The following is a 26,140-nucleotide window of genomic DNA, read 5'->3' as shown; positions in this document are numbered from 1 at the left end:
ATATCACAGACAATCATCTGACATTGAATCGAGTGAAGACTGGGAGCCAGTCATGATGACAGCACCTCTGAAAAAAATCGTAAAAAGCACGACATAATGTGTTTATGCTTCAGTTACTATGTGTCAGCAATTATTGACAGTGAATCTGGATAAGAAATTGAATAGGTCTAAGTGTAAGCTTTCATTAGAGCCCAAAATTATGACTGTACATTAAAGCATTCAAGAATTGCAGCATTTTATGTGTCGTTGGTTACAAAGGGTCATTTGGAGTCTCCAAGTGGCTTTTTTTGGGAAGCGCCTAGACATAAATTTAGATAAACATGTGTAAAACACTCATTTTCTAAGGTATTGTTATCAAATTTGATCAAACATTTTGCTTGGTAAGACTTTATTCTGTGATCCAAATGTATTTTCCAGCTAATAGCTCCCAGCTATAGTCATCTGCAGGCATCTGTTTACAAAAAAAAATGTAGGCGGATTTTTATTTATTTTTCAGTGTGTTCAAAGTTCTATTACTCAATACCAATAAGACTTACAGTGATTCTGACTGTTGAAGAACACACCTCAGAGTGTCACCTTTCAAAAGAGACCAAAACCATGTACAGGTGCATCTCAATAAATTAGAATGTCGTGGAAAAGTTCATTTATTTCAGTAATTCAACTCAAATTGTGAAACTCGTGTATTAAATAAATTCAATGCACACAGACTGAAGTAGTTTAAGTCTTTGGTTCTTTTAATTGTGATGATTTTGGCTCACATTTAACTGAGACTATCAATGTGAGAACATTCACAAAGAGTTTTATGGTTTTGAGTATTTACAATGACCTGCAGCACTGAAAACCTTCGTTAGAAAGAGATAACATTATTGAGAGTAGCTATTGTAAAATTGTTAATTTATAAAGAAACACTCTGGTTATGCAAATGAATCATGCATCCTGCAATTAACACCTGTCATTTTTTATTATTAAATAGGACCCAAATAAGTCGGCGCCAATAGCCTTGTGGTTAGTGCATCGACATATAGCGCAACTGCGCTCACGACTAAACAAGTTCGATTCCCGTCTTGAGGTCCTTTGCCAATCCCCCTCCCCTCCCTCATCCTAGTACGTTCCTGTCGTGTCTCTACTGTCCTATCTCAACAAAATGAATAAACGCCCATAAAAAAAATAGGACCCAAATAAAGTTAGCCAAACTGGGAAAAGTCAAACATATTTTAAAATGCAAAACTTCAATGCAGATCATAAATTTAATGAAGACCCAAAACAAACAAACATTTCAAACTGAGGTCTCTACCAAACCTGACAGAATCAATACCTCAAGACTTCTAGAACTGGCCTTGAACATCCCGATTTTGAGCTCCCTGTCCAGATGCATTTGATCACGGAGGAAGGTATTATAGCCGTATTTCTGAAAGAGATCCTCAGCCTTCCTCCATTGCTTGAAGAGATTTGAGTTTGGGAACAGCTTCTTAGCTGGCTTCCTCTCATTTCTCACTTTGGGGCTTCTCTCTTCTGTTTTGTGTTCACCAAGTATTCAAAGTCTAAAACAACACTGCAGCAAAACTTATATCAGTAATTCACCCACTGCTATTAAATGAGCCTCCAGTTTGTCCAGCTTGAGCAGAAGAGCGCTGTGTAACGAGAAGTTCTGCTGGACTTGGTAGAGCTGCTTCTCTTGCATTTAAAAATCAAGGTTTTTACAGAATAACCATTTAAACTTTGAGCTTCATCACACTTAGCCATCATATGGTTTTAGAAGTCCCAGAAAACAACAGTCTGGACATTCCACTAAATATCTCCTTTTGTGTGAGGATGAGTAAATGACGAAAGAATCATTTTTGGTTGAACTATTGCTTTAATATACTTTGACATTCTGTGACAACATGCCCCATCCTCATTCGCTGTGGCTTTAATTACTCAAGTTTTGTTTGAAGTAGAGTAATCGCATATGTTTACGTAAAACTGTACTTCTAAAAAACTGAAACGGACACTTATTTCCCTGTGTAGTATGTTGAAAAGGGGCTTTATAATTGATTTAATGAAGTACACTGTAAAAAAAAATGTGTAGGCTAATATATGTTCTCTTGCTCTTTATCAGGGGTTCCCAAATTTTTTGTCAGCCACACCTCTTAGATGTAACATATTTACTTCAAGTATCCACTGATATTTTCACCATTCTCTGATGCCAAGTTAAATGTTTTATATTTGATTCTATTTGAACTGCAATAAGACATTATTATTATTCTCTTAATCCTCTTTGACTTTAAATTTTATTTTTACTTTCATCAGCCATATAATATTTGTGTGTTATGTTTTAGCATCTAATATTTTTCAGTTCATAGCTTCATTCACATTTTTACCACTAACTCTTTCTGTGATGTTTCTCTAGGATGCCATGTTCATATAAATGGATTACATATTGCATTTCATAAGTCCTGAATTACATTCTGTATCTTCCAGTGTTGGTTTCTGCAGTCTTGAAGAAAAATGTTCTTTTCATACTTTCCTGTCTGATCAGCGCTGATCTCCAGACAGCGTTTGGTTTCTCTGTTCTGTATGGCCTGTCCCTGAAAACAAACAAGAATATGATTTTTTTCCAAGCAATGTTTAGATTATAATATACCACAGTATTCTATCAATGTTTGGGGTGTAATTATTTGCTCACCTGTTTGAAGTCCCAGTACATGTGTTTTGGGTTTTCAGTGTCTGAACACCAGGACAGCTCTGGAAACTTGGCTGAGCCGGGATCAATTAGACAGCGGTTCCTATTGTTTTTAAGGGACTGAAGGGGATGTGCAAATATCTCACCTCGTGCCATATGATAAAATATCTGTGTGATGAGAAACTGAAGTGTGTCAATTGTTCCCCAAATACAGAGTTTAAAAATGCAGGGCAGGGCAGGGCAGGGCAGGGCAGGGCAGGAACAGGCAAAGTACACAATAGCAAACATTAGACAACGAACTAGCACAGGACTGCAAACACAAAGAGAATAAATAGGGAACAAACAAGGCAGGTAACGAGGGAGGACAGGAGGGGCAAATTAACCAATAATTAAGTAACAAGGTGGGCGGGGTCAAGACAATAGACAGGAGAGCACATGGCACACATAAACAAACAAAACAAAAGCCATGTGCTCACACAAAACATGACAACATGAAAGCACACGACTGAGGAAAACCCAAGCTACACAACACAAGACAGAACATAACATGAAAGCACGCGGCCGATATAAACACGAACTGTGTGCTAAACAGAACACAACGTCACGAGCACGTGGCCAATGAAAACATAAACCAAGTGCTCACAAAACACACGAGATGAGAGCGCATGGTGAGTGAATGAACACACAACCCGTGCGCTCACACAAGAAACAAGACATGGAGCGTGATTGCTCAAACCCCGACAACAGACCGAAACCGAACTAGACATGAGTGGCAGAATGCAAACACCATGCTCTGAACATGAAACAAGGCACGCAGAAAAGAGAGTGCATGGCCCGAGGACAGTCGAGACAGAGGAGAGGAGAGGAGAGGAGGTTACCTGAGATCCCATGAAATGACATGGATATAAAATGGGAGTGTTCTCCTCAAGTGGCCCCTTATCCAAACATAAACTTGTTTGCAGATCATTAATCAGCTGTTTTGACAGAAATAAGGACATCAAACCCTTCATAATTTTTCCTGTAGAACTGATCTCTCAGACTTGATTCATATTGAACTGTATGTCACTCACCACTCCATAAGCTAATAAATTCATGGGATTTAATTGAGGATAGACATTTTCCAGATACCATTTAAATGGCTTGCAATTTAGCCTTTCTCTCAGTTTCTTTCTCTCTGATACATCGCCAATATCTATCCCATGGTTCTGTGGGAAAAGGAGAGAACAGATACACAGGATAATTTGCAGATCATAAGAGCCAGAACAATTTAACATTTCGAACCTCTTGGTTCACTTTAGAGGTCTCAAACTGAATCTGAATCAACTGTCCTTGAAAATCCAGAATTTGATTGGCTGAAACTTTTAATTACATTTACCTGTATAGGAAGACCCCAGGCGATGTTCACATTTATCTTGTATTCATCCATCCAAACTTCTGCCACTCTCAGGGCATTTCTCTTCATGACATTGCTAAGATCAGGCATGTAGGGTTTGTGTTCCCTCTCGATGTGAGCAATTTTTGAGCAGGGTACAATCTCTATACTTCCTCCACACAGCCACACCTGAGCCAAAACATGTGAAGGAAAAAGTCAACACTGTGCACTATGGCTACCAAATATACTATATTACATTGGTAATAACTGATGGCTGTTGTTAAATTATTTAAAAAAAAAATGAACAACTGAGTTTGTAATGCAGCCAAGAGGCAAAGCAGCCGTTACACATGAGATGTGCATTTTTCAGCTTGTACCACAGTTACAACAAATCAGGAAGACATTGTTCAGATATTTCAGGACAGGTTTTTGTCCTTTTGTCAAATTGTTTTTATTTATTGTTATCGTCATATTTGTTTGTTTGATCAATGTCTTTAGGGGTTTTGGATCATTTGCTGTTGTAGGCAGTAAGGACCTTTGAAATAACTGAAAGAAATAACTTGGCGAAGTGAACTGTAATGCGGTCGACAGACCTGGAACTACTTCATAAGCTGTGCGTTTACTGAAATAATAATCAATCAATCAATACCAAGCATTCAACAGCCCAGTGGTATAATTAGAGTTTAATATAGTATCATTTAGGATAATGATCAACACGTTTGTGAATTACCCGTATTCCTAATTCAACATTTTCTCCTCCGTACACCTCCATCCCTCCGTCCAGAGTCCCAATCTCACCAAAGAACAGACGATCAACCACGAGTATTCCCATTACAGAGGGACTCCTGGAGAACAGGCAGAGCAGAAGGATCTTTTACACTCTCATTTGGGGTGGATTCCATTATAAAATATTAAACCAACAACACACACTCACTTTCCTGGCTGTGAAGGGTCTTTTTGATCATACCACTTCTGTGGGAATCCCACGTACATGCACCAGAGAGCCCAGTCAAAACCATGAGCAGAGGCGAAATATTTTGTCACTTGCAAGTCGTAGTAATTGACTTTATCAAACACAGGGCTCAGGACCAGCGTACGGTCAGACTGGATACGTGCAAGCAGAGGCTCTGCCCTAAAAGAGAGAGAGTACTTGAGAAAAATTTCATACACCTTAATACCAATAAACCAGTATTGATTGTAGTTAAAAAAATAAAATAAAGGTGGAGCATGATTATCAGCTAACTGAGCAGTACTAAAATACTTAAACTAAATTCAGTATAAATAGAAATATTGCAAAAATGAATAAAAATCACAAAACATATCAAAATGATTAAATCTTGAAATTAAAATGAAAACTTTTAAAATAAATGCTAATTAAAAATATTAATAAATACTACAATAGCATATAAATAATACTCAAACAATACTGCTTCGCACCAGTTATGCATATCGTTTTAAGACAGAGAATCTCATATAGCTGAACAAATATTTAGTTTATTGCCAAATACTGAAGTCAACTGAGCAGTTTCACACCATTTGACATGGACCTCAATGTGGGCGTCCAAAATGGCAACCACATCCCCAGTGGCAGCCTTCCACCCTGAGATTCTGGCTTGGGAAAGTCCTTTCTGCTCTGAATGGGTCACCATCTTCACCAGGCCTGGGTGCTTCTCATTGATGGAGCTGATATAAACATGTAGCTGTGTTTTCAGGTCTTCTACAGAAGAGATACAGACAGAATGAATAGCTCATTTTGTGCACAATATGCATCTGAGACGAGGGTTGGATGGGGTTTTGAGAGAAACAAACCATTTGTGCTGTGGTCATCCACCAGTATGATCTCTTTGAGCAGGTGGGCAGGAGTTCTGTTGATGATGCTGCAAATGGCTCTTTGAATGACGGACAGAGCCTCATCCAGATAAATCAGCACCACGCTGAGGGTGGGCAGATTGTGGGGGTATTCACGGCCAATGCATCTACAGAAATAGATGAATGCATCAAAACAGATGTTGAATTTCAGAGCGTGTCCATCAACCGCTGAAACTCACCTGTGGTCTCGAGTGTCTGGCAGCTCCCGGTCCAGAGGTAACTGGTCACTGAGGAAGGCATTATAGCCGTATTTCTGAAAGAGCTCCTCAGCATTCCTCTGGTCATCCTCAGAAAGTTCAACAGTCCATTGCTTGAAGAGGTATGAGTTTGGGAACAGCTTCTTAGCTGGCTTCTTCCCATTTCTCACTTTAAGGCTTTTCTCTTCTGCAAAAAAATTTTAATTTTAAACATCACTGTGGACAAGAATCGCTTCAAATGAATACAAAGCCACCAAAATAGTGATTTAGATGTACATGTAAAACTTAAGGTGCACTCATTTTTATAAAATTTTGAATAGTAAAGATATTTGAAAATACATTAAAAAAGTGATATCAGTAGTCTAGCAACAGCTGTAATTTCCAGGAAGTGAGTTGGCAGGCAGGTTGAGATCACATGACCAGATAAAAACTACTCACTTTATCTTCATAGTGCTTTTGGCTGTTTCGATACATTAATAATGGCTGACTGTGAATGAAACGTTCAACATTTGCATCGCTCACTGAAGGCTTTTGCTTTTGCATGGTTATTCATATCACAGAAAGAGCAAGTTATTTACTTCTGTAAAACAAAAAAGAATATTTTGAAGACTTCACTCTATGCCAGAGAAGATCCATTTTAGGTTATTTTATTTTCCTAATGCAAAAAATGTAGTAATAATTTTTATGCATTTCTATAATCTAAAGCAGGGCTGTCGAAACTCGGTCCTGGAGGGCCGGTGTCCTGCAGAGTTTAGCTCTAACCCTAATTAAACACACCTGAACCAGCTAATCAAGCTCTTACTAGGCATTGAAACTTCCAGGCAGGTGTGTTGAGGCAAGTTGGAGCTAAACTCTGCAGGACACCAGCCCTCCAGGACCGAGTTTGGACAGCCCTGATCTAAATAATGTTTTTCCACTATAAAGAATCTTTTGTGCAATGAAAAGGCTCCGTGGATAAATGTTCTTGCACCATTGATACCAATAAAGAACTTTTAATTTTAAGATTGTTGCCAACCTAACAGTTTTGGTTACCATTTGCTTCAATTGTATGGACCCAAAAATTGTCACGATTTTTTCAAAATTATGGTTCACAGAAAAAAGTTGATGAACAGAAAAATTATGAACCATAAGAAAATAAATAGGGTCAGTTATGATTTCATGCCAACTTTAAAGTTTGCTTAAAGAGTAAAACAACTGTTGTTGTTGTTTTTTTAAATCCAATTCAACTGCTAAAAAGATTTTACATCAACTCACCCACTGCTATTAAATGAGCCTCCAGTTTGTCCAGCTTGGTAAGAAGAAGTGCGCTGTGTAACGATAAGTTCTGTTGGACTTGGTGGAGCTGCTTCTCTTGAGTTTGGATTTCCCACTTGACAGAGCTCATATAGAGAAACACCACAGCAACAGACAAGACTGGAAACAAAGTCTTCACACAGCTTATTCTCATGATGATCAGAACAGCAAAGGTCACAGGAGTTGTTTTCTAGATGTTTTCCGTCTTCAGGTGTTACTCTGTGAGGCTGGTACTGGTTCACATTGTACACTTCAAGCATTTGCGAAACTAATGCTTGCTGAGTGTTTGTGCTACTAATGTTGGTCACATTAATTAATATTGGGAGGGAGAAAACCAGGACACTGAATCCTGGTTAAACACTGGGTACGGCTTTTCACAGTCCATCAACATAACATAACAATCAATATAAACCAAAACAGGTCTGCAGATTTTCGACTGCAGGCTGAATAGAACTATAAAAATGATCAATTAGAAATAAAGTTGCTGAAATATCCAATTGATATAAAAATGTTCAAATGTAAACATTAAAACATTGAAATTGGTTTTAAAATGTTAACATTAAAGTTTATCATGTCATGTTAATTTATGAATTACAGGTGACACTTGTTATACCAATAATTATTGTATGTAATAAAAATTATTTTTAAAATGTAATAAACAAGTTACACAGGCCATTTAACATAAGATTTTTGTTTGCAGTTACTCTGAAAACGAAGTGCTGGTGAACTGGTTTTCAGCTTTATTTGCATAGTGCTTTCACAATACATATTGTTCAAAAGTAGCTTTACAAAAACTAAGCTCCACCCCAGATGACTGTGGCGAGGAAAATCTCCTCTTGTTCTCCTCTCCTCCACACATGCTTCTTTTTAACCACTAGAGGGAGGCATCGCTTGAGCATTAACCGAGGGAATACATCCTATGCTTGAAAGGGACTTTGATGCAACACATTAACTTGGAGCAAATATAAGATGTTTTCACTACCTAAATGCAAAGTGGTTCATATTTCATTAGATTACAAAACATCTTTGCTTAACGCTTATGTTGTGTTCTGATCACTTTTCCCAAAAATGCTAGTTAATGTTTATTGTATTGGACTAAAACTTAATGACTTTGCTCACACAGGGTGTAACAACTTCCCAAATTTTTTTTGAAAATGTTGTACTTTTTTTTCCGTAGAAAAACTGATTTTAGCATATTTAGCATATCTTTATTCATCAAAAAGTGCATATTTACAAAGCTAATCCACACCATAAAAAGACATTAAAAAATATTTAAAGCACAACAAAAAAGTTGTTACATATTACTACATATTATTGTAAGCGAGGGATGAAAGGTCTTAAATTCTGGACAAATTTCAGTAAAAAATATCCATTCCTTCTTACAATTTCTTTCCTGCCCCATTCACTATGAGTTCCCAAAAGCCATTGTAAAGCTTTCGAATTTAAAACAAGTCTGTTTAGTTCACAGCAGCATTAGGGTGAAGGGGTTTGACTCGAGCCATACGGGAAAGTCCTAAACGCAGCCCCTGTCCTGGAGACTTCACATGTGCATTCTGAGACGCACCAGGACTCTGGCCAAGCAGACCTGGAGATGGAGTTAGAAAGAGTTTACAAAAGGACACTTTTCTGTTGTGGGCTGTTCTGGTGAAAATTCACAACTGCACAGTGATGATTTGAGCCTTTAGTCTCACCAGGGGGATTCCACTTAGGCAGTCTGGCTCCTGCAGGACTGGAGCAGACTGCAGGTTTAGAGAGAAGCGGAGTAGTGGGCGTCTTCTTAAGTCCAGACACAGGAGCAGCAGGACTCCGACAGATCGCTGGGCTGGGAGCTGTCAGACAAAGAGAAATGTTAGCGTAGTTGATATGGTCTTTTGCCAGACTGTAAAATTTAAAAACAGAGAAAAATGTACCTGAGCCTTTGGCTTTTGAGGCTTTCGTTGGCTTTTTGTCTTTCTTTTCTGTCTTGTTCTTTGCAGCTGGTGGGGCCTTTTTTTCTGTCTTCTGTTTCTTTTTCTCAGTGAATGTCTCGTCTTCACTCTCATCTTCTTCCGTAAAGTCTGCATCACTTTCTGAATCTGCAACAGGAACAAGCTTAAACATGGCTACATTTCGTATCTGAAGTACTGAAGTATTAAGCTTCATCATGTAAACACTGAAAACAGTCCAGCCCCATAATAACTATGAGCGCGAAGGTCCTCAGATTACCTGGTGTGTTCTGAGGCTGGTAGTCCTCATCGTCTCTGTTGTCCTTCAGTGGTTTTCTCTGCTCCTCTGATGTTTCCTTCTGTTTAGAAACACTGGTAGGGGAGGCATCTATGCTGATCAGATTCAGCCCTGAAAACAGAAAAGTAATAAACACAGAAATCACATATTATATCATAACATTCATAAAACTCTTGTTTGTTTTTTTTATATCAGCTTATAGTGTTCTCAAAAATTTTCAAATTTCAAAGTCAGAATTTTGTAGTTACCTAAACTTCTGCCATCAATGCTACAACTGGACAGCACAGGAGGAGAATCTGGACGAGGCTGATCTTCGCTGACTGTACAAAATCAAGGGAGTTTTGTTTTGTTTAGAGGTTTTTGCATGCAAATATGTCAAATAAAGCTCCATAAATATGTACTTAGAATCTGTAAATCTGTAATAATCAAAGAAAAAAAATAATCAGTCTGTGACCCTGTAAAAAACAAAATAATTATTCATTATTACCTAAACGGCTGCCCTCAGCGCTGCAGTGTATTAGAATAGGTGGTGAACACTGAGGAGGCTGAGAACGGTCATGTTCATCTGCAGTAAATAACAGTAAGATATAGCTTTTCACTTCCTGAATGAACTCCATGATGCTTTATAATAGTAGTAGTACATTCACCTGTTTTGGTTGTAGGCTCTCCATCTTGTGTTCTTGAAGAGTCCAGCAATGATAATGATAGAGCTGTCTCCAAATCGCTTTCATAAAGTGTGTTCTCCAGAGACGCCCTGAAATAACACAATGGTGCCATTACATATTTGTATACACAGTGGTCCACGTGGAGATACTATAATTATTAGTAATAAAATGTGTTTTGACCAAAATAAACAAAAAAAAAGTCAAACTGTTTTTTGTAACCTCTTCCTGCTTCCTGAGCTGGTGAGATCAACAACTTCCTTTGGAGAGGCACTTGTAGTTTTGAGGTTTCTCTCAGAATCAGGGTCTTTTATGGCCGTTCGAGCTTTTTTGGGAGGAGGTTTTACACAGGCAAAATCCTCATCTGTCAGATAAATCGTGTAAACATGTTTATAGGTCTAACTAGCTTTAGTTCTGAGCATTTTGAAGTAATAATGTCTCACCATCATCGTCTTGGAAGTCTGTGTAGTTGACAGCGTTCTTATTTCTGATGACAGGTAACGTTAGAAAACAGATTAACGTTACATCAAACAAGACACTGATATTCCACATTTCTGAACTCACGGTGATTGTTTATGAAAATGTCAGGACATTATGCCAAAGACAAACAACTGTCAAGCACATATAGAAAGTGACATGACAACCATAATCTAAGGTATATTGGGGAAAAAAACATTCACACGAACCTGGATGGTCGGTCCATTCTTTAGATCAAAAAGTGAAACTAAAATGTCACGTTATGCCCCGTGAATATACGTTATATTCAAACACTGACACCACCGCTGTTTTAACAACGTTTTGTAGCTACTGAACGTTATGCTGCAAAACAACCCGCAATCAAGATAACTGTATGTTTAAAAACATAATGGTCAATTAGAAAGTCTGTCGTTGTGTCATAAGTTTTATATGCATGTTGTTTTGGTGCGAGGTGATACACACTCACGCAACCCGCCTGAAAACAAACGACGGAAATCTATTTGAATACACCAATTTGCAATTCAATACAATCTTTTCTATCGTTGTGACTCCAGTGTTACACTAGGTAATTGATAAAATATAGTAATATTTCTCTAATTACTATATGTATGTTAAACTTCGACGAAACTTCAAGCTTTTTGTGCGTTTTATATAAATCTCGAATCTGCGGATGTGGTTCTGAATGGCTAAGCGTGGACGCGGGAATACGTCACACTATATGTTTTCATTTATAAATTAAAATATTTTGTTTTATTTTGGTACACCGATGTAAATAGTTGTTAGTTATTTCTGTAAACATTTTCTGTCAATTTTTTAAATCTTGAATACGTTAGCATAAATAAATAAATAAATAAAATGTAGGAGGTAATGAAAAATATAGTCGTTTGAAATATTATAAACAGATTTTTTTTTCTTCTTATTGCAAGACCTATAAGTTAAATCAAACTACGTTAACATTTTACATGAGAAACTGTAAAATGTGTTTAACATTTTGCCAATGTTACAAGAATATCAGATTCACTATAGGCAAGACACTAGCACTGGAAAATGTTGAGGTTTTGGGCTTTGCTTCCATAACATTACTTTTTTTTTCAGACTAATGGAATATGAAATCATTCAAAATTGATCATTTAACGGTTTGTTACATGATATTTGCATTTGTTATTTGTATTTCAATTCCAATGAATATCTTTAAATGCCATTTTCTCACAAATCCTCTTCTCACCTTTCTTTATTCTGGGTGTTTTTACAGAGGAGTTTGTTTGTAGGCTATTTCACCTGATTTATTTAACATTTTTCGATTTTGATTTATGGTGTGATAAGAAGAGATATCCTTAAACCCTACAACTATGTAAACACCCCTAACTCTAATAAGAAAAAGTGGCTTTTGAACCTGATTTTATCCACTTTTTTAGATTTTTCTTCTGGAAATGTGTGCGCATTTAATAAGACAATGCATAATTTGCATACAGCGTTGGGAAGGTTACTTTGCAAATGTAGTAACACAGATCACAAGTTACCCTATTTAAAACCTAATAAGTAGTGTAACTATTTCATTTTATTAAAGCAATGTAACTGATTACATTTGATTACTCTTTGATTAGTTTTCTATTTGTAAGGAATGTTTTCAACTGTTAATCAGTTAATCAACTCTCAGACAGGTTGTAGCCTAAAGCTTTCAGTGGCAATGTGGATTGATGTAACTAGATGTGGTCTGCTGCAAATTTAAACAAGAGAACTAATTAAAAGCATCAGAATAGCATGGCTTTACTAATCTGCCTTTTAGTGGCAGAAGGCATCATGCACATCAAAATCAGGCAAAGCAACAAATTAGTATTCTTCAACATATCCTTACAGAACATATTCAGATGGAACCCACTTTAATTTAATTACACTTTTTTTCCCGCACAGTAACTGTAATGGATTACAGTTATTTTGAAATTAAGTTATGTAACACTGTTAAATGTAACTATAGTTACTATGTTTTGCCTTAATTCAAAACATAATCCTCAAATCATCTAAGTACAAATCTCTAGCTTATATAGCGTAAGCAGGTCATAGTGTAACTTAAATGTTGGCTCTCTTTAAGGCCCTTCATCCAAAAATAGCCAAAGTGCAGCCTTTGACATTGGGAACAACACAAAATGTGGAAAGGTTTATTCTTAGAGACTCAGAGACTGGTGCAGATTGATCTTTCAGACTGATTCAGTGTTCATTATTCACCGTTAATGGTGGGAAAGTCAATGTTAAACCAGTTAAATTTCCAATGAGGAGTCCAGCAACCAACAAGTGACAAACAGATGATTTTGAATCAACTTACTGTACCTTTTTTTAGGTTTACTGAAGACAAAGGCACAAATAAATAAAAGAACACATTTTCTTTAATCAGGAAACAAAATGTTATTTATTTAAAATGAGTATAACATTTCACTGCACATCTAACCCTTAAAGCAAACATATAAATACCATAAATAAAACATATGTAATTCATTAAATAAATAAATACTTTCTTTGTTTGACAATTGTTGTTCACAGGTGGTGTCCAGCACCAAAGACAAATTCATGGTGGCAGGTGAAAAAAATAGTACAAAAAACAAAGTAGGTTTTGTTTTTTCAGGTTTGGTGAGATGGAGATACACAACAGCCTAAATAATCTGTAGATTTCTACTTTTAAAAATAAAGGTTCTTTATTGGCATTGATGGTTCCATGAACTGTCATGGAACCTTTATATCGCACAAAGGTTTTTTACAGTGAAAAAAAATGTTCTTCATACTAAGAAAAAAATCTGTTAGTCTATTTTTGGAAACCAAAATTGGTCCTTGGCATCATTGCAAGAAACCTTTATTTTGGAACCTTTATTTTTAAGAGCGTACATGTGAAGTTGGTTTGAAATATATGTCCTTAAAAACACTTGTTTATGATGAAAATATTATGGTGCCGTGCCACACTCTAACGTTGGAGCATCGACTTTCAACAGTCACGCCATGGAGGATCTGTAACTTTATCCGACAACTGCTGAAATCCGGGGACTGCCGGGGCTCGTGTCGTGAAGAAGATCCCACGGGTCATCATCGGAAGGAGAAACCAGGGTTTCCCTCGAGATGTTTTGACCCTCTGACGGCTCAAAGTCTAAGTCCCCATCGTCCTCTTGAGCAGCTCTGGAGTCTGACGCCTCTCCGTACCGGAGCGCGTTCAGCGGGTCTGATGGATTCACCTGTCGGTTTCTCCTCTCCCGGTGCTGCAGGCGCTCCAGTGGAACAGTGTTCTTCTCTGATAAGAAGAGAGAGGACTGAGGGAGGTTTTGTCCCGCTATGAACACCTGTTTCGCCCCGTCCAGGTTAAGCAGTATGCCATGCTTGGTGGAGTAATACACGTCACGATGGTTTTCCAAAAGTTTGTGGTGAAAAAGACAGTCTTCCTTATTGCAAACAGTCTAAAGATATAAAAACATGCAAATAGTTAAATAATGAATCAAACTTATTTCAAGCTTCATAGCTACATTTTCTTGCCTTTTCACCTACTGTAAAAAAAAAAAAAAAAAAAATCTGGTTGCCAGAACTTTTCCGTAAAAATGGTAGAAAAAAATTAGAATGAACGTTTATTTATAGTAAAATAAATAAATAAAAACGTAGGCCTATATTTTATTATCTGATATAGGCTAATGATACTATAACAGCCTACTTAAGTACTAAAATAGGCTATGTTTTGCAACTTTATAATATAGGCTACTGACAGCCACCAAAAACCACAACCACCACTTTTTCACCTCCAAAAACTGTAAATTTAACGTTAGGCTATAAAATTATTTGAAATGTCCCGTTATATTTATTAGTATTTCACCCTATATAGTTTAAAAAAAACAACAACTATATTTTTAACGTTAAAATGCGAACATTTTTGGCTATAACCTTTGTAGATAGGCTATTATACTGTAAATCTGGTGACCTGCAATTGCTAGAGCTATTTCTACTTTATTTAACCTATAAATTTAAATTCTTTGCATAAATTAATGTATTTAGGTTTATTCTGTGACATTAAATAGCATTTGAATAAAACCAGTTAAATTCAATGTTACCATTTTTAGATTCCATACCGACTGTACTTATATAACCGTATTAATATTAATAATATAATAATAGATTACTTTTTATACCTTGTTTTTAATTTGTTTGAATACTTACAGATGTGAAAAGAGTTCCTCCTGCGTCCATACATAAAAATCGGTTACTTTTCACTCCAAATATTGCCAGACGGTCTCTGCTCTCTGCTTTCAATAAAATTACACCTGTTGAATGCAGAATACGAAGAGGAATAAGAAGGACATTATTTCATAGATAAAACAATGAGAAATACATAGGCTATATAAAACAACAATTATTCATGATTCATAGACTGATTTTTATTTTACTGGCCTAATATCCTAAATATGGATATTATGCTGATCAAAAACATGATATGCCACTCACTGTAGGACCCCCGGTTTGTAGTTTTGCGCACATGTCCATTCGGGCTGATCTCCAAGTAGAAGTTGTTTAAGTCCGAGGTGGTCTGAAGATGGATGTACCTCCGCGGGTTCCCCCAGCTGGAGCCCAGGAGGGGAGAGGGGTTAGGTGCAGCATCTGTAGATCGGAATCCCTGGAGAGCCGTGATCCACAGCGCAAGGACGGAGGAGCGCAGCATGTGCAGTTTGGAAAGTGCGCAACGCATCTTCACGAAGCGCAAAACCAGTGTGCAGAGCTGAAGGAGTTGTGATGCGTAAAAGTTTGGGAGCGCGGCTATTTAAACGCATCCTGTGCCACTCCTTTACGCAACACTCGCCCGCAGAGCCAGAGGATGTGAGGAGGCGGATTCAACATGTCCACCTTCTGTTTGATATGAAGGTAATTGACTGGTAAACCATAATTGGCTTGTCAATGTGGCACAGCTTTGACTTTCTATGTATCCTGACAACAAACAACACTGAAAACAAGAATACATTTTAATCGTTTTTGTGCATGTGAGAATCAATTGGTTGTCTCCCGATGTTTTTCAAATGCTAAATCAACGTACTATGACGTATAAGTGTAGCCTGCGTTTATTTAGGCTACTTAGGATTGTCTAACCAATAAAAACATGTACAGAGGGGTGTATCTTTAGATACGAAAGGTAAAAGGTAGCCTACATCTTTTGACCTAATTTACACCAAAATGTCACATATTAGTACTTTAAAAGTCCATATTATACCCCCGAGTGACAGTTTTGTACCTTTTTAGTTTTGTACCTGTATTAGGTGACTGCATGATTAGTGTACTGAACGGATATATATATATACTGTAGTTAGTATGACCCCAGTCTGAACTTCCTCAAGTTGGCCAGCAGAGGGAACCTGTGCCTCATTCACGAACAAGTAACGCACCAAAAAGCTGAACATGAGCAAAGCTGTGCGCAATAACGTTGAAATTGTTCAAATTAAAAAATAAATACATAAATAAATAAACATGAAAAAAAAAACATATTAATATACAACAATAATATATAATAACATGATATAGCAACATACATACATAAACTAATGACTGTAAATATATTGTATATTTGTATGATATTATTTATTTTTGAATACTTGACTTTTCTATTTATATTTTAGAATTTCAAAATGGAAACAATTTGTAAATTTGTATTTTGAAAGCAATTTGTAAAGTATTAACCATAATTTGGGCTTGGAGAAGTAATGATTATCTCTCAAAAATGTAAACATTTCATAATGTTTAACATTATGAAAAAAAAAACATTTACAGAGAAACTGGATCCAATGGATGCATTTTAACTGTCAAGTTTTGCATATGAATCAGAAACAAAACATCAAATAACCAGGAAAGAAGTTGATTGAACTGCTGTCATGTTGTATAAATGATCCTGTATGAGTGTGACATCCTGACAGCGTTATTTCTAGAAAAGAATCAGTTCTGGGCACACTGTGCATGACTGCTCACTGTACTTGCTACTTTGAGCATAATTAAAATGTGAAACAAAAACACACGCAAAATTAAATAAAAGAAAAAAAGAAAATAGTTTTATAACATCAGGAATATGATTAAACTGCTGTGCACAGCACATACGTAGAAAGTAAAGGGGGAAAAATATTTTTCTCAAATATATCTGTATTTATACATAGCATCAGTGCTTGTACTCAGAAACACATGATTATGTCCTCAGTTTCCTACTTTCAAAAAATAATTGCAAGAAATTATAACTAAGGCAGGGGTGAGAGATGACTTTATAAAGAGGAGCGGACAGAAACACACTTTTAAACAGATAACTTTTTGTAACAGGATCAGCCACACAAAGCCATTTCAAAACAAAGAGTGCAAAGCAATGAACTGGCATCCCGATCTAATGCCTCTGGTGCTCCAAAGATTCCAGAACTCCTCCCTGCATATGTGAGGAGGATTCAGCCGGTGACAGCTTGCAGTCATTCATGCACATACATTTTTCTCATAAGTCCAGAGTGTACCAGGAAACTGGTGTCTATATTCTATGCCCAATAAACATTTTTACAGCTGTTGCTATAAATCCAAGCGACATACATCAACATATCAGATGGCTCCGATTACCAAATGTTGCATGCATATTGTTCATTCTTCACAGACTTAAGATGGTATTGTCACAATCAGGACACAAATGAAAGAAACAGCAACATTTGGCTCCCTGATTTAACTCTTCAATTCCTAATGCATCATTATAACACATTCAGAAGACATACTGTATTAAAATAGTACATTTATATAAGTTGATTTGCGGCATTTTAGTACCAGTCTGCCAAAACCATTACTCTTGAGTTGCTTTATTTATAATAAGTTTTAATGAAGTTGAACTTTTCTGTGAAACCAAAGCCAACATGTTAGATGATGGTAAAAGTTGTGACCGTAGATGGCTGTTAAATAGCAACATTTCTGGCCTATAAATGTGTTTTATTGTTTTTCATAAGTGTGCAAGTCTCACTGGGACTCACAGTGATATGAATTCTGAGGCACATCAGCTAAATACAGTCCTCAGTGGCACATTATTGACAAGAAACGTGCTAATGTACAAGTAATGACTGAAACATCTCTTCACAGATGAGACCACAAAACAAGCAGCTTGAAATGATCAGCTTTTTTTGCCTCCCTAAAGTATTGCGTCAGTCCTGCAGAGGTCTGTCCTGATATATTCACTGCGCTAGAGGAAGAAGCCAGTCCCACAAAAACCTTCCTTTTCATATAGTAGCAAACAAGTGAGAATAACCCAGTAGGGTCATAGCACTACTGGATTCGCCCAACACAACTCTCACTGCAATTCAAACTGTTTTACTTTGGCGAATTGGTGGCTAATTCATATTGGTACATTTTTGTACGACCTGTGGGTTAGGTTTAGGAGTGAAACGTCATGCTTACTATTTTCTAAAAATGTTACAAATCACATTAATATGAAATCGCCACCGTGTAAAAACAGAGAGTTTTCTCATGAGATCAAGTTGAATTTGTTTGGATTCATGGTGACCTGAAAAGTCTGGCCTCAGATTCTTAAAGTTAACATGAAACAGTAACCAATTTACTTCTCTAATGCGATTTTAGCCATCAGAAATGATTTAAATCTTGAACAGTGGCCGTTTACAATTTTGCTAAAATATTACAGAGGCAAACATTTTTTCTTTGGAATAATGTGGATCAATAAATCTCAATAAGACCAGGAACCGACGCGAAGAAAGCAAATAGGATCATTTTGGTTTCATGCTGACTAAACTGTAGGCAAAATTTAGGGAAAAAAGATCCATTTCGTTTAGAGATGAATGAAGCACAGCTCACACAGAAATCACTTTAAAACCAAGCAACTTTCTGTTGTTCAGCGCAAATTCGCATAACCAAATCTGTGTAGGGAATCGACTGCATTGAATTCACAGAGCAATTGAACAGAGCAATGGTAAATTCAGTTAAGAACAACCTTAACTGAATGCAGCATGGATCCAAACACATGATAATGAGACCACAACGAAACCTTGGACGGACGTTTTCAACCATGGCTACGACCTTGGACTAAAGTTGGATGGAAAACCATAAAGAACCCTAGTGCCACTACTGGAATCTCAAGGCTTCTGTGCACAGTGGCTTTTACAAGACTAGCCATGTTGCGAGGGAGACGTCACCAGCATGGCCTCTGCTCCACATACTTCAAACAGACTGAACAAACAACCAGGCCATAAGTCTTTCTAAAATAACGTCATTCCTTTCGATTCCTTTCCCTTTAACCCTCATGCTGTGACCCGGAGAGATTTTCTATTTCTCAAAACTGCTAGTTAATGTTATCGCATTGGACTAAAACTTACCGAAGTTGCTCACAAAGGGTATAGCAACAATAATTTTTGTACTTTTTTTGGAGGTTTTTCCACCTTGCTCCACCTCTAAAATGAACAACCTACAAAACAATTGCTAACAAGTTTCTCATTATGCTATTTTATTGCCAAATACTGGAATACATTTTTTTATCAACCTGTTTTCTTTGAATTAACATGAGTTTTGTTTTTGTTTTTGGAACTGATTGATCAAGGGTGTCATTGATCAGAGTTCATGCACCTCAGTTTTTGAGTGACCAATGCCAAAATGATCCACAAATATTGTCTTTTCACTCAAAAACCAAGGTCTATAAGCTCAGATCAATGAGGCCTACAACCAGTCCAGAAATAAATAAAAACCTGTGCTAATTGAAAGAAAACAAGTTGACAAAAAGATTAAATCCAAGCTTTGGTGACCATATAGTATTAACAAGAGATTTACAAGCAATTTTCAAAAGGCCAGTCGTTTTTGACCAGAAACACCAAATTAGGTAAAGGTTTTCAGAACAGCACAAGGGTTAAATAAACAGGGTGGGGTGACATTTGGTGACAGAAACTGATGTAAACAAAAGCAGACATACCAAAATCATATAAAACAGTGAGCGTCCCTCATTTTGGATGCCACACGGTGTCTGACCTGTAATTACATTTGCATAGGGCAGCAGTCACGAGTGCCACTGCAGTGCCTCTGCAGCAACAGGAAAGAGCCAGACTCGACTGCCCCATCGACCAGGATTCACACACACACGCAAGCATCCACATGGACAGGTGCACACACATATACTCACACCAGAAGCAAAAATAAATAAACATATACTGCACATATTCCCTTGAATCAGATACCATCATGGATGGCAGTGTGCCTTTAGCAACAAGCGACAAAGCTCCAGGCTACTGGCGTTTTCAGTGCAGAGTCAGTATTTACAGTATTTTCATTGGTTTAGAAGACGTTCTCATTCACAGCAACGCTTAAAGCTTATTTTCAAGTGCTCCTTTTGTTCAGGCAAACCTGTGGTAAGCAATAGTATAATCGGATCGGCCATGTTTAACATTTTCAGTGTGCGCTTGCATCAGTTCCCCTGTAGATTTCTCACTTTTTAGTTTTTTTCCCCCATTTTCTTTATAAAAAGTATAATTCTGATTGCAAAAACAGTCTAGTCCACAAATAAAATGTACAGCCTCAAAGCTCCAATAGGGGTTCGGCTAGAAAAAATAATAGCCCCTTTCACGCATACTTTCTATACTGGTAAATTACTGGTAAATTAGTTTAGAGATCATGTGTCAACAGGACTTTTTTTTTAAATACCGGTAAATAAGTTCTAGCAGTGTTTTGGATACTATTGTGTGGCGTTTTGTGTTTTTAAGATCAAAACATCAATTTTTTTCCGGAATTCTGTCTTTTTTGTTTCTGCCATAGAATAAAAAAAAAAAAAAGTAATTTCAACTTATCTCACAATGCTGGCTTTTTTCCTCGCAATTGCGAGTTTATACCTCACAATTTGGACTTTTCTTCTCAGAATTGCGTAATGTTCACTAACTGTAAATTTGCAATTGCAAGAAAAAAAGTCAAAATTGTGCAATAAAAAGTTGCAATTTTCCCATTTTATTTTTATATTTGGTGGAGGAAACGGGTTTCCATAATCATCCCCTTACTCCTGTCACTCAGAAGACAAAAAATGTTATCAAATTCAAAACGCATATGAGCTAATGAAGAAAAAGTACTGCATCCTTTCCAATAACTCACATCACAGAGTTTACCGGTATTTTGGTACTGATGCATGAATGGTCTCTTAGCAGTACAAAGCCATTGCGTACTGGAAAAGTCATTCTGGTCATTTTTATGGCAATTTACTGGGATTACCAGTGAAAGGGGCTAAAGTTACACCTCATTTCTGAGTCGACAGCAGATGATGCCGAAGGCCAGATATGATCAGTGTTTACGAGCCGCTCTCGCGTCTCATACGGCGTTCTCTAATTAGAGAAACGTAAAATAAAGCAGAGATGCACACCCATCCCCCTCGCCCCTCTCTGGGGCCCTTGTGGGACAGTCCCCGCGGGGCCCTGGCTAACATATCAGCCCTATTTCTGACACCCCGGGGCGTTCAGAGCATGCATGTTAAAGGGGCGGTGTGCGGGAATGCCAAGGCACCTCAGTGCGACATGCAGCAAGAGAGATCTGCTTTCTTTTAAGTGCTCACACAACCCCACAGCATGAGAAAAACAGAAAGTAAAATAAAAAAAATAAAGACTCGTTATGCTTGTATCGGCTCAGACAGAACTAAAAATAACAAGCGTAACTTCATGCATCCTTCTAAACCATCTAGGTAGCTCTTTGAGGTAATAAAAAACATAATTTCACTATAAAAAGCTGAGGAGGACTTCCATCATCCATCCTAGAGTCTGTTTGATTCTTGGCAAGCACCTGATTACAGAAAGGAAGGCTGGGAGAGCCTCCACATCCATAACCAATAATATATATAAATAAAAGAAGTAAGCAGCGACGGATAGCATATTCAGAGATCCTAATAAAAAGCTGACCTATCCAAATATACATATAAAAAAGGAAGTACTATTTTGGTGATATTCTTGCAGTTCCTTGTATGTTTGTGTGTCAGTTTTCAGATCTCTCGGGGAGATCAGTGCAAATGAAGAATTATTGCAAGAGTCTGCTCATATTCGAGGGAGGAAGTGGGTGACCGTCATGGCGGTGGTGGCCTTGTTGCCTCGCTTCACTCGGCCGTGTTTGTTGAGAGCGACATAGAATCCCTTGTAAACGGAGGACTCGTAGGCATTGTAGTTATTTGGCAGCAGGGTCTCCTTGAACTTGCATTCGTCTTTAAAGGTAGCCTGAAAGACGGAGAAGAGAAGGAATGTGAATGCCAGCATTCAGTCAGAGGCACCAGTGTTATTTTAGTATCACTGTGATACTAATTCTTCATAATAGTTTTTATCATTTCAATTTTAGTTATTTATTAATTTATGTAGTCATTTTGTTGGGTGTTTTTGTCATTTTTATTCGTTTTTTTTTTTTTATACGTCTATATAGTTTTTTTTAATTCATTTTAAGTTTGAGTTATTTTAGTATGTCAAGGTAAACTAAATGAAAATGAGAAATTTTGTGAGGTTTTAATATCATTGAGAAACTATTTTAGTTTATATATATATATAATTAGTTTGTTTTTTGTTTTAAAATTGGTTAAAGTTTAAGTGATTTTGTTGTGTGTTTTTATCATGTTAGTTATTGTTTTTTTAATATGTCTATATAGTTTTTCAATGAACTTTTCCACGACATTCTAATTTATTGAGATGCACCTGTATATAAGTTTTAATTGTTTTAATACATCAAGTTCAGTTAAATGACAACTGGAAAATTTGTGTTATTTTAGTATCATTGAGATACTACTATAGTGTTTTATATATATTGAATTAGTTTTTATTTTTGTATTTTCTATTTCATGTTAAATTTGGTTAAAGTTTTAGTAATTTTGTTTTGTGCTTCTGTCATTTTTACAAGTTCTAGATTTTTTTAATATGCCTATATAGTTTTAATTATACCTATATTACATATAATTTCAGTTTTAGTTATTTTAGTACATTAAGTTAAACTAAAAGAAAATGAGAAATTTTGCTTTGACAACTGCTGAAATAAAAAGTTTATTTTATTTAAAGTAACAAATATGTGTGTGTGTGGTTTTAATTTGAGTTAGATAATAGAGTTAGTTAGGTAATAGAGTTTTAGTGAGATAATAACCCTGCAATGCACAATAATTTTGCATTCATGACTATTAGTGCTTTCCTATTTCAATGAGTCAAACATCTGAGCAAATAAATGAGGCTTCTGTGAAGCAGTAAGCAACTCATAAACAACAGCACTGTTTTGCACATGACTCTGAATGCAAATACATCTAACCTTTTGAACAGACCACAGCCTGATTTCCCATAACAGACAACATACTGAACATATTTGCAAAGAAACTTTCAGCTGAGCCTGGTTCCACAAGAAACCCATTAACCTGAAGCATTAACCTGATAATCCCTGAGCTAAACAGGCCTTTTAATTAAAAAAACACTTTAATGATGACTGCAAGACCAGCCTGTGGCGTCCGTTTTATCTCCGCTCATCCAGAGGATGCTCTAGTAACGCTCTGCAGTTTTTGGATAGAGCTGTCATGCGCTCATGGGCCCCTAAGGACCAGTGTTGCACTGCGCCTGTCACACCTATGCCAAACTTCAGCCAAGTGCATCATTTACCCTTCAAACCTGCAGACACACTTTACATTAAACACATTACATGTAAATAACAAACTACATAATCACTACTACAGCTATTAACTGTTTAAATCAATGTGTAAATACAAGCTGCTCTACAAAATATTTCAATTTATGCACACATTTTATTACACATTCAGGTTAATTTGTGACATTTTTCGCAGTCATCTCCCAATTTAACGGGATTCCCCCCAATATAACACAGTATATAAGATAAAGTGTAAAGCAAGATGAGAACTGCAACTAAGCACTGCATGTGCGATACCTAATGACCTACAACTATCTACCAGCTAATATAAAAGAATGAGGCGTTAGTTTATAAGCTTAATGCAGGCAATTATTATAAACCTTTTACTCGTGCTTGCGAGGCGCTTTGGCGCTGTGCCTGGATCTAATGCACCGTTTAAGAATAATTTGCAAAAGCCGTGCAGCTGTGGCAAACGTCCTGGTTCAACACATTATATTTATAAGGCATGAATGAATGCAGCACACGCCGTAAACACTAATATTAGTCGCTCGACCCCCTTACGTGCGAAATGCATGGGTCATGAATAAGTTGAAAACGCACAAAGGAAGCATCACCTGTCATCACGCACTCGATTTTCGGGGATGCAAAGCCTAGTTGCATTGGCAGGCAGAAATAAAGGCGACACGGTTGCGCACACCTACCGTTCCGTACAGCCTTCCTCTGTTATTCATTGCGACAAACAGCTTGCTTTTCACACCGTACAGGCTAACCACTCCTCTGGCCACAGTGGAGATCTCTATGAGACCTGCTCAAACAGAACAAGCATGTTACACACAGTAGCGACTCCGCGGGACTCAGAACAAGAAGGCATGCGGTGGGTGGAACCTCTGCAGGTGCCAATTGTGGATGCGCAAACGACCTCTCTAGCGCCACTAGGCTACAACATTATTGCCGAAAGACGAACATCCCTCACACTTGAAGAGTCGTGCATGTTCTAAGCGCTTCTGGGCCGCACAAGGAGCCGGTGTAAAAATAAGTTGGCATCTATATCCGTCCCAGCATTCATGTCGTGTTTTAGCCCTGCGCAGATATTTAGCACTAAGGGATACTGTGTATGTGTGTGTGTGTGTGTGTGTGTGTGTGTATGTGTGTTTTAATAGATTTGTCTTTGCCTCCAAAGACGAGTGTCGCTTCTAAAGAATAAAGAGCTCTGCGCAATTAAGTACTGCATTATTCCGTGAACTCACTGTACTGGTTCTCATTATGTACACCGTTTATCTTGCCGTCTGGGAGGACCTGAAGATGAAACCCGATGCCTATATTGCAGTACAGCCTCCGCACTCTTTTGATGCCCAGCAAATAGTCATTCTCCCAGTTCGCCTCTGGTCTCTCTCCAGAGATCCCCAGCACGGAGCGGGAGAAGAGGCTCTCCCATCGCTTCTCCAGTAAAGTTGTCCTATTAGTCCTACTCGGAAGCGGACTGGAGGACACAATCCCAACTAGGAGCAATCCCAAGAGCAGAACGGCAGTCCTTGGCCAGTGTTGCGCGTTGGCCTCGCAGGACATACTGATGAGGAGCCTCTGCGCAGTGGCCATCGGGTTTACCTTCGGGGCACGTGGTCAAAATTAATGGCACTAAAAATACCCCTCTTCTAGTTTTTCTTCCCTCGGCATGGTGGTGCAGGCTTAATTTAGCGAGGCAGGTCAGGACTTCGGGCATGCGACGGTGGCCCGAGATGAGAGCGGCGGAAGAACGGGGAGAGAGCGCGGAGACACGACTTGAGGTGAAGAAGGTGGTGATGACCATGTTTTGCAGCTCCGAAGCCTCGGGTCGTGGAGAATGCCACTCACCAAAATCCCTATCTCACCTCAGAAGCCACCCTCGTCCTTACATGACATCATATATCAGGGGATGGGGGAGGAGAGAGAGCGAGAGAGAGAGAGAGAAAGTTGCGAGCGGCGGACTGATGATGATGGGACGCTGCTGTCACTCCACGTGTGCAATGGGGGTCGCATGCTGAGCCTTATTGGACGGCTTGCGCGAGATCATGGGATGCGATGAGCACTCTGGCAGCGCCCAAATCGGGACGGTGGTCATATGTCTGACAGCCCTGCTTCCTTATTTAGAAGGATGGTGTAAAAACAGTCCACTTGACACCGGAGAGCAATGGCACCCCTGTCTGTCATCCCAAGCAGTTTGTGCGTGAAGTTTAGGCTACACAACGACCTGATTCCACAATATTACGCTCCCACGATGCGTGTCGATCGTAACGTTCCCCGTCTCGTGCATCGCGCAGCCTGAGCTTTTTATCTTCCGGGAGGCTGTCTGCCTCTCTGGATCTCGCGGCGGTGATGCTGAGCAAAACGCACCTTCAAGAATGCTCGAACCGCGCGCAATTTCCGGACGTCAGCAGATGCTGCGCGTCGTTACGCGGATCTCCAGGTGCGCGGAGAGTACAGCGAAGCCGGATTGTAGTAACGCTTGGGGAGGCGCTGTTGTTGGCAGCGTGTTAAAGCGCCAATCACGTTATTTCAGCAGTTGCCTGGCTCCTCTGGAATATGGAGCAAAAATCAATTATTAATTATAAGTCAACACATTTCAGGACTGTGAAATATGACACCTACATAAATGTTCAGTCTTGCTTATCATAGAACAGGGGGAAAAATAAATACTGTATATACTGTACTGTATTGTATGATAGCCTACTGTATATACTGGATGATATATCATAGGTAAATATATATTATGTATGTAAATTGGATATTAGTTTTATATATATATATATATATATATATATAT

The 26,140-nt window shown here is 37.9% G+C and overlaps 4 protein-coding genes across 5 annotated transcripts; all 4 read right to left on the bottom strand.

The window, feature by feature from the left end:
- Window positions 1–2,299: 2,299 nt before the first annotated feature.
- Window positions 2,300–7,553, bottom strand: LOC107658917 (probable polypeptide N-acetylgalactosaminyltransferase 8). The gene is made up of 11 exons (XM_016447637.1): window positions 7,355–7,553; window positions 6,083–6,287; window positions 5,844–6,010; window positions 5,568–5,751; window positions 4,969–5,166; window positions 4,765–4,879; window positions 4,038–4,223; window positions 3,733–3,867; window positions 3,541–3,636; window positions 2,666–2,830; window positions 2,300–2,567 (listed from the first exon to the last, which is right to left on the bottom strand). The coding sequence occupies exons 1-11, from the start codon at window positions 7,545–7,547 to the stop codon at window positions 2,427–2,429; spliced, it is 1,785 nt and encodes a 594-aa protein (XP_016303123.1). The 5' UTR covers window positions 7,548–7,553; the 3' UTR covers window positions 2,300–2,426.
- Window positions 7,554–8,613: 1,060 nt separating this feature from the next.
- Window positions 8,614–11,377, bottom strand: rad51ap1 (RAD51 associated protein 1). Of its 2 annotated transcripts, XM_016447603.1 has the most exons (10): window positions 10,965–11,377; window positions 10,722–10,765; window positions 10,501–10,642; window positions 10,264–10,370; window positions 10,104–10,181; window positions 9,865–9,936; window positions 9,599–9,727; window positions 9,304–9,468; window positions 9,085–9,222; window positions 8,615–8,978 (listed from the first exon to the last, which is right to left on the bottom strand). In XM_016447603.1, exons 1-10 carry the CDS (start codon window positions 10,979–10,981, stop codon window positions 8,851–8,853), a joined length of 1,020 nt encoding a protein of 339 aa, XP_016303089.1. In that variant the 5' UTR covers window positions 10,982–11,377; the 3' UTR covers window positions 8,615–8,850. The 2 variants fall into 2 exon arrangements, with proteins under 2 accessions (XP_016303090.1, XP_016303089.1); XM_016447604.1 differs by lacking the exon at window positions 10,104–10,181 and having other exon boundaries at window positions 8,614–8,978.
- A 2,375-nt stretch (window positions 11,378–13,752) lies between these two features.
- Window positions 13,753–15,463, bottom strand: fgf23 (fibroblast growth factor 23). The gene is made up of 3 exons (XM_016447625.1): window positions 15,223–15,463; window positions 14,938–15,041; window positions 13,753–14,189 (listed from the first exon to the last, which is right to left on the bottom strand). Exons 1-3 carry the CDS (start codon window positions 15,461–15,463, stop codon window positions 13,758–13,760), a joined length of 777 nt encoding a protein of 258 aa, XP_016303111.1. The 3' UTR covers window positions 13,753–13,757.
- Window positions 15,464–20,847: 5,384 nt separating this feature from the next.
- On the bottom strand, window positions 20,848–25,319 carry LOC107658909 (fibroblast growth factor 6-like). The gene is made up of 3 exons (XM_016447627.1): window positions 24,588–25,319; window positions 24,042–24,145; window positions 20,848–21,950 (listed from the first exon to the last, which is right to left on the bottom strand). The coding sequence occupies exons 1-3, from the start codon at window positions 24,934–24,936 to the stop codon at window positions 21,774–21,776; spliced, it is 630 nt and encodes a 209-aa protein (XP_016303113.1). The 5' UTR covers window positions 24,937–25,319; the 3' UTR covers window positions 20,848–21,773.
- Between the last annotated feature and the right edge of the window lie 821 nt (window positions 25,320–26,140).

Source organism: Sinocyclocheilus anshuiensis, unplaced genomic scaffold, assembly GCF_001515605.1.
Source record: "Sinocyclocheilus anshuiensis isolate Anshui unplaced genomic scaffold, SAMN03320099.WGS_v1.1 scaffold283, whole genome shotgun sequence".
Classification (NCBI taxonomy): domain Eukaryota; kingdom Metazoa; phylum Chordata; class Actinopteri; order Cypriniformes; family Cyprinidae; genus Sinocyclocheilus; species Sinocyclocheilus anshuiensis.
Note: the sequence above shows the minus strand (reverse complement) of the source record. Positions and strands in the feature narration are given on the sequence as shown.